The sequence below is a fragment of the Leptodactylus fuscus genome, chromosome 3 (assembly GCF_031893055.1).
Source record: "Leptodactylus fuscus isolate aLepFus1 chromosome 3, aLepFus1.hap2, whole genome shotgun sequence".
Taxonomy (NCBI): Eukaryota; Metazoa; Chordata; class Amphibia; order Anura; family Leptodactylidae; genus Leptodactylus; species Leptodactylus fuscus.
In genome coordinates this window covers 87,459,632-87,472,929 of record NC_134267.1, presented here as the reverse complement: position 1 = coordinate 87,472,929, position 13,298 = coordinate 87,459,632, and the positions used below count along the sequence as shown (strand labels likewise).

Here is a 13,298-nt window from a genome sequence, read left to right as displayed (position 1 = left end):
CACACCAGTCTCCATTCAGGTCCGACCTTAGACTCCGCCTCCTCCAGCAGAGCCAGCGCTGATTGGCCGAATTCCGTACTCTGGCCAATCAGCACTGGCTAATGCATTGTATTGGCGTGATGAAGCAGTGCTGAATGTGTGTGCTTAGCACACACATTCAGCTCTACTTCATCGGGCTAATAGAATGCATTGGCCAATCAGCGCTGGCCAATGCATTCTATTAGCGTGAACTGAGTTTGCACAGGGGTTCTAGTGCACCCTCGGCTCTGCTACATCAGATTGCTACATCTGATGTAGCAGTGCCGAGTGTGCATCAGATGTGTAGTTGAGCAAAACTGACTCAGCACTGCTAAGTCTCTGCATTCGCATAGGAATGCATTGGCCAGCCTTCGGCCAATCAGCGCTGGCTCTGCCGGAGGAGGCGGAGTCTAAGGTCGGACCTGAATGGAGACTGGTGTGGAGCGATCTTAGACTCCGCCTCCTCCAGCAGAGCCAGCGCTGATTGGTCGAGTTCCGTACTCTGGCCAATCAGCGCTGGCCAATGCATTCTATTAGCCCGATGAAGTAGAGCTGAATGTGTGTGCTTAGCACACACATTCAGCTCTACTTCATCAGGCTAATAGAATACATTGGCCAATCAGCGCTGGCCAATGCATTCTATTAGCTTGATGAAGCAGAGTGTGCACAAGGGTTCAAGCGCACCCTCGGCTCTGATGTAGCAGAGCTGAGGGTGCACAAGGGTTCAAGTGCACCCTCGGCTCTCCTACATCAGAGCCGAGGGTGCGCTTGAACCCTTGTGCAGCCTCGGCTCTGCTACATCAGAGCCGAGGGTGCGCTTGAACCCTTGTGCACACTCTGCTTCATCAAGCTAATAGAATGCATTGGCCAGCACTGATTGGCCAGAGTACGGAATTCGGCCAATCAGCGCTGGCCAATGCATCCCTATGGGAAAAAGTTTATCTCACAAAAATCACAATTACACACCCGATAGAGCCCCAAAAAGTTATTTTTAATAACATTCCCCCCTAAATAAAGGTTATCCCTAGCTATCCCTGCCTGTACAGCTATCCCTGTCTCATAGTCACAAAGTTCACATTCTCATATGACCCGGATTTGAAATCCACTATTCGTCTAAAATGGAGGTCACCTGATTTCGGCAGCCAATGACTTTTTCCAATTTTTTTCAATGCCCCCAGTGTCGTAGTTCCTGTCCCACCTCCCCTGCGCTGTTATTGGTGCAAAAAAGGCGCCAGGGAAGGTGGGAGGGGAATCGAATTTTGGCGCACTTTACCACGTGGTGTTCGATTCGATTCGAACATGGCGAACACCCTGATATCCGATCGAACATGTGTTCGATAGAACACTGTTCGCTCATCTCTACAAATTAACACAAACTTTAATAAACAAGACAATATATAGCATAGGGTGCTCTTATAGCATACAAGTGACAGTTGAGTCCTGGTGCCTAAAGGAGTTCAATAGCCCTCTGCCAAACAATAGGAGCCATTTTAAAACATCTCGAAAAATATAGAGTTTTATGTGAGTTACATATATGGCCTTGGTATATTCTGGATTTACTTTGCTGACTAGTACGTGTTAGCAGATCTGAACAGATTCTCGATTCAATGTAGTTAATTATATAATAGTCCAACGATAAGAAGGGCTGAAGATAATTCCGGCTATGTGCAGTCAATAGCTTAAGTAAGCTTTTTTTTGACAGGTGTAGAAAAGTAAAATCTTCTGGCTGAAAGGATACAATTCCCAGTAGAGCATCAGCAAGCATCACATCAGCCGTCCTCAGACTTCCCTTATCTGTATATGTTATGTGGATGTCAGAAAAGAAGCAAAGGTGCTTTCATTTGTATTCCAACAATGTGATGATATCTCCAGCGAGGGAGAAGATCTACGGCCAGCTTGTGTGATCTGAAGGCAGTTGTAAGTTGTTTTGTATTTTGTGATGCAGTCTGTATTTGACTGGTAATTCATCATAACTTACTCTTAGAGATTTATTAGGGAGCGTGTCGCACTTTTGGAGCTGCAGTTGCCCATTATCATTTTTCAAGCCACTGATGGATGATGGGAGGTTGGATAAAGATACATACACTGCCATGTTTGAACGTACATATTTGAAGAAACCGAAATTTTGGATTACAAGCATTATCTTTTAAAGTTTTCTTTACTTTTGACAAACCTATCCCCAAAGAGTTCAAGCAATAGCTCGCTTTAGTCCCACCGTATTAAACAATGGATATTAGGTTGAAAAGCACCTTGTGATACTATATTTCCCCTGTACAAACCAACTCAGAAAAAAAATAACCAACCTCCAACCTCCACATTTTGCAGTGGTCTTGTATTAATGGGGTGCTATATATGCATAGGTGCTTAGTATGTACTGTTTATACATTAAAACAGTATGCAGCAGGGGCAAAACTATCCGGTTAGCAGCTTTTTTTTTTTTTTTTTTTTTTTTTAATAGGGCGTTACCGGCTGGAGTAACTATTTACTTACCACTCCTGGCTTCTAGCAGGCTTCAGGCCTACTTGTGTGACGTCCTTGACGTTACATGGCCGGGGCCTGCATCCTTATGTGACACAACTAAGGCCTGAGTCAAGTGATGTCCTGTACGTCATTGAAGATGGCTGACATCAGCAGGAACAGCACCAAAGCCAGGGGTAGTTAAGTAACATTGTTTTTTATGTTTGTATCCTCCCCTGGGTCTCCGATTAGTATACCCTGGGGTCTGAAAAGACCCCCAAGTATAATAATTGTTCATGGGTGTCCACAATGTGGCATAGTACTCTGTGTAGGGGCCACTATGCGGCATAATATTGTGCGCAGGGGCCACTAGAGGAAATAATACTGTGTGCAGTGGCCACTAGGGGAAATAATACTGTGTACAGGGGTCAATATGGGGTTTAATACTGTGTACAGGGCCTTGATGGGGCATGGGAAAAAAGCTTCATTTCAGGAGAAACCACTCTTTGACTCAGGAGAGTCACCAAGTTCACTATGACACCTCAGCAAATGATGCCAACACCTCTGCAATGCAACTGGGACAGCAGGGGAAGCATGCCTGGGGGCATCTGACATGCCCAAGTCCCTGTATTACGCACTAATAATGCGGGAGCTGACTTTTTCCCATAGGAATGCATTGACCAGCGTTGATTGGCCGAATGCCATACAGTGTACAGCATTCGGCCAATCAATGCTGGTTCTGCCGGAGGCTCATCTGTGAGGAGGCGGAGACTAAGATCGGTCCACAGCAGTCTCCATTGTGGTCCGATCTCAGGTATAGCAGAGTTGACACAGCTCTGCTACATCTCAGGTGTAGCAGAGCTGTGCTCTCAACTCTGTTATACCTGAGATGCAGCAGAGCTGGCCATGCACTGAACTCTGCTACACCTGAGATGCAGCAGAGCTGGCAATGCGCTGAACTCTGATACACCTGAGATGCAGCAGAGCTGGCCATGCGCTGAACTCTACTACACCTGAGATGCAGCAGAGCTGGCCGTGCGCTGAACTCTGATACACCTGAGATGCAGCAGAGCTGGCCATGCGCTGAACTCTACTACACCTGAGATGCAGCAGAGCTGGCTGTGCGCTGAACTCTGTTACACCTGAGATGCAGCAGAGCTAGCGGTGCGCTGAGCTCTGCTACACCTGAGATGCAGCAAAGCTGTCCGTGCGCTGAAATCTGCTACACCTGAGATACAGCAGAGCTGGCCGTGTGCTGAGCTCTGCTACACCTGAGATGCAGCAGAGCTGGCTGTGCGCTGAACTCTGCTACACCTGAGATTCAGCAGAGCTAGTGGTGCGCTGAGCTCTGCTACACCTGAGATGCAGCAAAGCTGTCCATGCACTGAAATCTGCTACACCTGAGATGCAGCAGAGCTGGCCGTGCGCTGAGCTCTGCTACACCTGAGATGTAGCAGAGCTGGCAATGCGCTGAACTCTGGTACACCTGAGATGCAGCAGAGCTGGCGGTGCGCTGAGTTCTGCTATACCTGAGATGCAGCAGATCTGGCAGTGCACTGAACTCTGCTACACCTGAGATGCAGCAGAGCTGCCCGTGCGCTGAGCTCTGCTACACCTGAGATGCAGCAGAGCTGGCCGTGTGCTGAACTCTGCTACACCTGAGATGTAGCAGTGCTGTGCGCTCAATGCTGCTACATCTGAGATGTAGCAGCGCTGTGTCAACTCTGCTATACCTAAGATATAGTGGTGTAGCAGTCTCATATGAATCAAATCTGAAATCCACCATTTGTATAAAGTGGAGGTCACCTGATTTAGCCAGCCAATTACTTTTTCCGGTTTTTTTTTCCGATGCCTACGTTGTCATAGTTCCTGTCCCACCTCCCCTGCACAGTTATTGGTGCAAAAAAAGCGCCAGGGAAGGTGGGAGGGGATACAAATTTGTAGTGCGTTTGCGTGGTATTCAATTGGAATCGAATATCTCGAGCAGCTTGATATTCAATCGAATACCAATTCGATCGAACGCCGTTCGCTCATCTCTACTAGTTATGACCCTGGTATGCAGCATTCTTCTAGGCGCCCTCTAGTGGTAGCCACAGGTAGCTAGAACTGCAACAGTCTCCTAACTCTATAAAGATATATTAAAAACACAAAATGCTAGAAATGACATGATATTAAGAGGTAGACATTGATAGGGATTGCACTTGTCATACCATGATATATTTCAGGTATTGCAAAAATAATCCTCACTGTGTGCATGTCCCAGTGTAACCTCTGATAAAAAGCAAACCAACAATGCTTGCAGAAATCTATTTTCTTCCAAATTACACAGTTTTAGAGTGATACATCTAATAAAATAAATGTGCTGTGGGTAATAAAACACATTGCAGATAAATTCATAAACTGTTACGCAAGAATAGAAAATTATAGTTTTTCCTTTTCTGAGAAACGGAACTAATTTTAGAGCCAATTTTTTAGTTTAGAAAGAATATATTATAGAACAATTATCGCTGTTTATTAAGTGTTTATTCAGTGTGATGATGTACTTTATTTAGACATTCAATGAAATCTCTTTTTAATGACCCCTTTCCCCTGTCTTTATAAAACAGTATACGTATAAGGGATTTTCTTGCCAGTGAAGACGTTTATGGGGTGGAGCTTGATAAATGTGTCCGCCGCGGGCCTGAATAATCATGTGATTCAACAGTAATGTCACATGACAGGCAGGCCGATCAGCTGTCAGCATACAGGGGACGCTAGTAAAGCTTGAATTTTACTTGGCAGGGGCCACACGGTGGCTCAGTGGTTAGCACTGCAGCCTTGCAGCGCTGGAGTCCTGGTATTCAAATCCCGCCAAGGGCATAAAACCATCTGCAAGGAGTTTGTATGTTCTCCCCGTGTTTGCATGGATTTCCATCCTATATTCCAAAAAGACATACTGATAGGGAAAAATGTACATTGTGAGCTCTATGTGGGGCTCACAATCTACATTTAAAAAAAAAGAATTTTACTTGGCATTGGGTAAATATGCAATATTCTAAAATGATGTATGCAAATCTATACAAAAATATATGTAATGTTTAATATATGAGCAGCAAAAGTGGTGTTGACTTACAGAGGTGATGGAATAGTGTTAAATCCAGTGCATATGTTATATTTCAGTATAATGTATCACGAATCATTTGTGGTACACTTGGACATGCCCATTTTGAAAACCACGTACACTTCTGCCATGCTCCAGGTCTGCATGAATGAAATCAATTATTCCACTTACTGTGACATATTGAAGAATACAGTGCTCTAACTATTTAGCTTCACAGAAGAAAGGAAGAAAAAGCCTTATTACCATACCCATGGAAACCATGAATTTGGGTAATCCATGGATTCATTTGCAAATCTAATGAGCAGGCATAAAAAAGCCTCACATCTGCTGAATATGTGCTAGAAATGTTTATAACTCCAGTCTTCATAATGGGCTATGATTATCAAGCATAAAAAAAAGATTCCAGAAAAAATCTGCAAGGAGGTCTCTAGACGAAATACAGCGACAGAAATTAACTCTACATTCCTCTGACGCTTCTAATATTACATTTGTCTCCTCTCTCACATCTACAGTGTGGACGTCACCTACACAGGAGACAAGAAACTAAATCATTGTGTCGTCATGTGAAATGCTAATGTTAGAAGAGCTTCTTTAATATAGGTTTAATATCACATGGATTTGGAACTGAATTAAAGTCATTTTATTACAATGGAGTAAAGATGTATTTTTTCAAGAACGTAAAGAAAATAAATGGATGTCCAGAGTCATTCAGTAGTCATTGACAATATAAGATACTGTGGGGGACACTTTATACCGTGGTATACAGTCTATATAATGGGGGGAAGTGGCGTAACTACCAGGGTAGCAGCGGTAGTGGCTGCCACAGGGCCCGGGACATTAAGGACCCCAGCGACACCCGCTACCGCTGCATTTTTTTGTTAATAAAAAGAGGGCCCCATTTATTTAGCTCTCCGGGATCCGGGCAGGCTTCGGGCCTACTAGTGTGAAGTCCCTGACGTCACATGACCGGGGACTGCATCCATATGCGTCATGACACAGGCCCGAGTCATGCGATGCCCCGTACATCATTGAAGATGGCCGACATCAGTGGGTAGTGCAGAGGAGCTGGAGATAGGTAAGTAATTATGTGTTTTATGTTTGTATCCCCCCCCCCCTTGGGTCTCCGGTCTGAAAAGAGCCCAGAGTATAATAATTGTTCATGGGTGTCCACACTGGGTCATTTGTGCAGGGGCCACTATGGGTCATAATATTGTGTGTGCAGAGGCCACTATGGGGCATCATAACTTGTGTGCAGGGGCCATTGTGGGGCATGATACTGTGTGCAGGGGCCACTATGGGGCATAATCATGCGGGGGGGGGGGGGATGTCGGCCGGGGTCTTTGGCATTAGTCGGGGGGCCCCATGTCAAAAGTTCACCACAGGGCCCTGCCGCTCCTCCTTATGCCAATGATGGGGGGACAGATGTAAAATGTGAAACCTGCAGACTTAGCTCTGAAAATCTGGTGTATATTAAACTATGTATATCTGATCAGGGCGTGTATATTTTTCTCTGGATTTTTGTGACAGAACCTTGTTTTATCTGCATAAAATGCACCTTAATGTGCGAATTCAGAAAATTTGTATGTTTTTTTTTTTATTTTGTTGCATTTTCTTAGTTTTAACCAGAAAGTAAGTGCAGCTAGTATATACCATTTAATCTAAGACAACTTTTTAGTCTGCGGAGTTTGGTTTATCTACCCCAGTATTTGTGACATCTCTAAATCAGAAGTGGCAAGAGTGATATATTTGTAAGTTCTTTTAGGTGAATCTTCTTAGATTATTCGGCATATACTAGCTGCACATACAGTGGGGCAAAAAAGTATATAGTCAGTCACCAATAATGCAAGTTCCACCACTTAAAAAGATGAGAGGCGTCTGTAATTTACATCATAGGTAGACCTCAACTATGAGAGACAAAATGAGAAAACAAATCCAGAAAATCACATTGTCTGATTTTGTAAGAATTTATTTGCAAATTATGGTGGAAAATAAGTATTTGGTCAGTAACAAAATTTCATCTCAATACTTTGTTATATATCCTTTGTTGGCAATGACAGAGGTCAAACGTTTTCTGTAAGTCTTCACAAGGTTGGCACACACTGTTGTTGGTATGTTGGCCCATTCCTCCATGCAGATTTCCTCTAGAGCAGTGATGTTTTGGGGCTGTCGCTTGGCAACACGGACTTTCAACTCCCTCCAAAGGTTTTCTATAGGGTTGAGATCTGGAGACTGGCTAGGCCACTCCAGGACCTTGAAATGCTTCTTACAAAGCTACTCCTTCGTTGCCCTGGCGGTGTGCTTTGGATCATTGTCACGTTGAAAGACCCAGCCACGTTTCATCTTCAATGCCCTTGCTGATGGAAGGAGGTTTGCACTCAAAATCTCACGATACATAGCCCCATTCATTCTTTCATGTACCCGGATCAGTCGTCCTGGCCCCTTTACAGAGAAACAGCCCCAAAGCATGATGTTTCCACCCCCATGCTTTACAGTAGGTATGGTGTACTCAGTATTCTTTTTCCTCCAAAAAGTTGTGTTTCTACCAAACAGTTCCAGTTTGGTTTCATCAGACCATAGGACATTCTCCCAATACTCTTCTGGATCATCCAAATGCTCTCTAGCAAACTTCAGACGGGCCCGGACATGTACTGGCTTAAGCAGTGGGACACGTCTGGCACTGCAGGATCTGAGTCCCTGGCGGCGTAGTGTGTTACTGATGGTAGGCTTTGTTACATTGGTCCCAGCTCTCTGCAGTTCATTCACTAGGTCCCCCCGCATGGTTCTGGGATTTTTGCTCACCGTTCTTGTGATCATTTTGACCCCACGGGGTGAGATTTTGCGTGGAGCCCCAGATCGAGGGAGATTATCAGTGGTCTTGTATGTCTTCCATTTTCTAATTATTGCTCCCACAGTTGATTTCTTCAATCCAAGCTGGTTGCCTATTGCAGATTCAGTCTTCCCAGCCTGGTGCTGGGCTACAATTTTGTTTCTGGTGTCCTTTGACAGCTCTTTAGTCTTCACCATAGTGGAGTTTGGAGTCTGACTGTTTGAGGGTGTGCACAGGTGTCTTTTTATACTGATAACAAGTTTAAACAGGTGCCATTACTACAGGTAATGAGTGGAGGAAAGAGGAGACTCTTAAAGAAGAAGTTACAGGTCTGTGAGAGCCAGAAATCTTGATTGTTTGTAGGTGACCAAATACTTATTTTCCACCATAATTTGAAAAAAAATTCTTACAAAATCAGACAATGTGATTTTCTGGATTTGTTTTCTCATTTTGTCTCTCATAGTTGAGGTCTACCTATGATGTAAATTACAGACGCCTCTCATCTTTTTAAGTGGTGGAACTTGCACTATTGGTGACTGACTAAATACTTTTTTGCCCCACTGTACTTTTGGTGTACACTATGCTAAATTTCCAGTGCATGGAGACTAGTTTACCTGCCCCAGTATTTGTATTAAATCTATTTATAATGTCTTGTTTGTGTGGTGTTGTGTCCCCTTCATATTGTTTGTTGCCCCTAATAGTTCCCTTGGGTCGATCTGGCCCCTGGGGTTCTCCTGTCTCATTATCTCTTTTTGTTTTCTTTTGCTTTTTGTTTCTGTTCTTTTCTTTCCTGTCTTATGTAGATTCTATATGAGCTATTGATTCGACCCCTTTTAGGCTTTGCTCTCCTTTCTATACATTATCTTGTTTGTTCTGCAAAATTTCAATAAAAATTGATTACACCTAAATCTATTTATAACAAGAAATCAGTAAGTAAATAGGGCCCATTAGCTGCTGAGCTACTCCAGCAGGTAATGGCCTATTAAAAAAGAAAAAGCATCTAATGTCTTGGGCCCACTGGCAGTCGCTGCCACTGCTACCCCAGTATTTACACCACTGATTTAGAGGAAGTCTGTCACCAGAACCCAGGATATCGAGCCAGCTCCACAGATTAGGGCCACAGGATAGGGCCCACCTGAATAAAGCAGTGTTTCCATTTTTGAGTCAGTGCCTCTGTTGCCAACATCAGCATGAAAGTCTACACAAACTATCGGCCCCTCTGAACCAAGTTTTTGTAACAAAAGCAGAGGGGGCCTCTGTGATAAAAATAAGGCAAGTTATTGATGTATTTTTTGAGTCAAACAAAAAAGTGAGAAGGAAATAGCTTTCCGTTACCCTGCTTTCCATTTGGAACCACTTTTGGTACTCAAATACACTGCACCAAAAACTATGTGTCAAGGCAGCCCCATGGTCCCATGTGAACATCCATATTAAGGCCTTGTTTTATACTTTACAGCTTTCTTTGAATAATATGTCAGACAATTTTACCAGAATATACTTTAGGTGAAAGGTTCTAGCAAAAAGAGCTTAAGAGAATATTTGAACAACCCATAAAGCAAAATTTCAGTCCATTGTATATGCATTATATATATTGTATATGCATTGTAAATATGTTGCATCTAATGTTGTACACTAGATTTTTATATTACTTTTTGTTGCTTTTATTATACAGTTACATTATGATTCTGTTTACTTAGTGGTTCAAGAGCCCTGCTGAGTCCTTAAGTTTTCTGCATGTGATTCTTTAGTTATTGTACACCATCCACACTAAGGATGTCGTAATGTTACTGAATTTGTCACCAAGTCACATCAGGCTATAAACCATCTCAGCAACACTTGGCTCCTGGGTCAGCATCAAATAACAGGCAGTCGGTAACAAAGCCAGGACTATATTTGGCACTAGCATCACTTTGATTTTTCATAATGAAATGTTCTGTTTGATCGGTTCATTTTGTAATGTACTATGAGGACACTTCTGGTGGTCAAATGTTGGTAATTAATATTTAATAAGGTTTTAAAGCGTTTTCACATTTTTCAGGTTTAAGAGAAAACATGCTATTTATTATTGCGGCATCATCCTTGCAAATAGAGATGAGCGAGTAGTGTTCGATCAAGTAGGTGTTCGATCGAATACTACGGTATTCGAAATACTCGTACTCGATCGAACACTACTAGCTGTTCGAAGTTTCAGGTTCGATGCAGAACTGGCGTTGATTGGCAGAATGCTATACATTCTGCCAGTCAATGCTGGTTCTTCTCTTACCTTTTCGAAGTCTTCTCCGTGCTGCATCCCTACGTCTTCTTCCGGGTGGAATTCACTCTGCCTAGGCATCCGGCCTAGGCAGAGCCGAGTGCGCATGCGCAGGCATGCTCTGCCTAGGCCGGATGCCTAGCAGAGTGAATTCCATCCGGAAGGAGACGCGGGGACCCTGCGCCAGGAGAAGACTTGAAGCAGAATCCAGCCCGACCGTCACTCGTGGACTTGGTAAGTATGATTTTATCGAATTTTGCGTACCCCTGAAACGAGCATTTCCCTCCATAGACTATAATGGGGTTCGAAATCCGTTCGAACAGTCGAACAGTGTGCGGCTGTTCGAATCGGATTTCGAACCTCGGACATTTTAGTGTTCGCTCATCTCTACTTGCAAACAGTAATAGTGCCTGTTCTTTTTCTAGATGGTGGGAGACCTTCTAGAGCAAGTATGGGTCTGCTAGTTAGAGTCAGTGTAGAGTTAGTCACTACCTTGCTGCTACGTGTCCCAGTACCAGTGATATTAGTGTCATTACTCTCCCTGCACTGTCAGAAGGGCTGACCTTACAGCTCAGCATCATTGGACTGGCCTAACAGCTCAGCGACTTCTGCAATTGGTTAAACTTCTTCAATGTGATCTCTTCTCACAGAAGGCAACAAAAACAAGAAGATACAATAGTTTAACCAATTGCAGAAGATTGGGTTAACTCTGCTACATTTACATATCTTTGTTCATATATGTCCCCCCATTTTTTTTTTTTTGTCTTTTTTGTTCTACATATAACTAATAAGTTATACACAAGGGATAGGGGATACATTACAGATCAGGTGGGGGTCTTTCCATTCAAACCACCCCTGATGTGAAGAATGGGAGATTTTTGTCTATTGTTCTGAATTGGGCTATGGTTGGGTACCACTCCATTCATTTCAATGGGAGTGCCGGAGAAACCCGAAATACAGTGCTCAAATATCTCTGGTGCTCCCATTGAAATGAATGAAGTGATGTGCATGCTGCCTGATCATCACTCTATTCATAATGAGGGCTAAAAATCCCCCTATTTGATCACTGGGGGCTTCATCGATTGGACCCACACTGATCTACAAGTGATCTCTTATGGGTAGAAGATAACTTGCCCAGAAGGGAAACCCTATTTAAATAAAGCTTCATTATTATATAAATGAAGTAAATGAGAACATTGTTGTATCAATTCAGAGACAGCAAAACTGTATACAACTAATTCTACTAACAAAGAAGTGAACAGAACTGTATTAGCTAATGGTGAGGAGCTGAAATGTAAAAGGAGCAGATTTACTAATAATGTCTTAAGTTTAGAAAGTGACTCATGCTGAATGATAAATTTGGTGCATCTTCGGACTCTCTTGGATTAAGGTTATATCACACAGTCAGATATCTGGCCATAGGAGTTGTGATCAATGAGAAAAACATTGATCGGTATTCATTTGTATTTGCTCATTACACAGGCCAATACAAATTGAATGGAGAAGGAATGATCACAGCCGTGATTGTCAGCAGCGGACCCCCAACTACACAGGGCAATGTGATGCTCATAATGTGCACCATATACTGAAACACTGATACAGTCAGCCAACCGGAGAGTATTCGCTTGCTATTGAGCTCTATTAGATGGGGCTGTTATGGGCAATGAGCGTTCCTAGGAGTGTTTTTTGTCAATAATTGCCCTGTATAGTGAACCTTCTAATAGGGCCTTTATTTTCCAACGTCTATTCCTTAAATGACTTTGCTTCAAAATGTCCACTTATTGAGCAAGGTGAAAAGGTGTTTAAAAGAACTAATAAAATGGGTGCAAGTTATGTCTACCAATTTTTTTAGCGTATGTTGTACTAGAAGTGGCATATTTTGATAAGCAAAGCTGGCCCAGTGTATAATGGACTTTCATTTAAACACTTAAAGATTTAGATTGAAAAAAATGGAGTCAGTAATCTGACTAAGAGTTGGAATGTCACAGCGGAGGCAATGGAAAGTTCTGGCCTCCCCACCTGACTTCTGTTTCATGAGAACCATGATATTTCTAATTCACAGTGAATTCTTGTTTAGAATAGATTTTTTTTAAAAAAAAATACATTGTACAACATATAATCACGTACCTAAACCTTTCAACATTTTCTTATCCAGTTTTTGGTCTTTATTGGTAGCAGAGTCTTTGGCCGATGAGGGATCTGATGAAGGAACTGCTTCTTTTGGCTCCTCTGCATATACCTCCTCAGTCCCTCCATCATCATTCAATTGTTCTTCTTTGGAGGCCAAACCACTGATCTGGTTCTCGGCAGTTACAGAACCAGAAGAAGCATAGGTCTGAATTATATCTTCCAGCTGCCTGCTCAGCTCCTCTGAAATGTCGGGTTCATCCGGTCCACATGTGTCGTCTTTACTAGGCTGCAAATCAGTTGGTTTTGGTGATACTTCATCAAGTAATGGTAAGCCATTTTGATCAGGAGACACCGGGTTATCATTTACGGAAAGCTGGTTATCTGGTGTATCATGACTGTTCTCATTGTTCTCATTGTTGTTCTGCATATTGCACCTAGAGAAAATATGGAATATTGTTTTATTCAGTTTACACCCATATATATATTGTTTTTTATGCATATCTAGCATTACATAC

The 13,298-nt window shown here is 42.9% G+C and overlaps 1 protein-coding gene across 3 annotated transcripts in view; it reads right to left on the bottom strand.

Annotated features, from left to right (window-relative positions):
* TXLNB (taxilin beta) overlaps positions 1-13,298 on the bottom strand; it is a 98,621-nt gene that overhangs the window by 57,822 nt on the left and 27,501 nt on the right. For all 3 annotated transcript variants that reach the window (XM_075267880.1, XM_075267881.1, XM_075267882.1), the window contains exon 2: positions 12,781-13,217. In XM_075267880.1, the coding sequence (XP_075123981.1) occupies positions 12,781-13,210 (430 nt within the window). In that variant the 5' untranslated portion in view covers positions 13,211-13,217. The remainder of the gene's footprint in view (positions 1-12,780; positions 13,218-13,298) is intronic.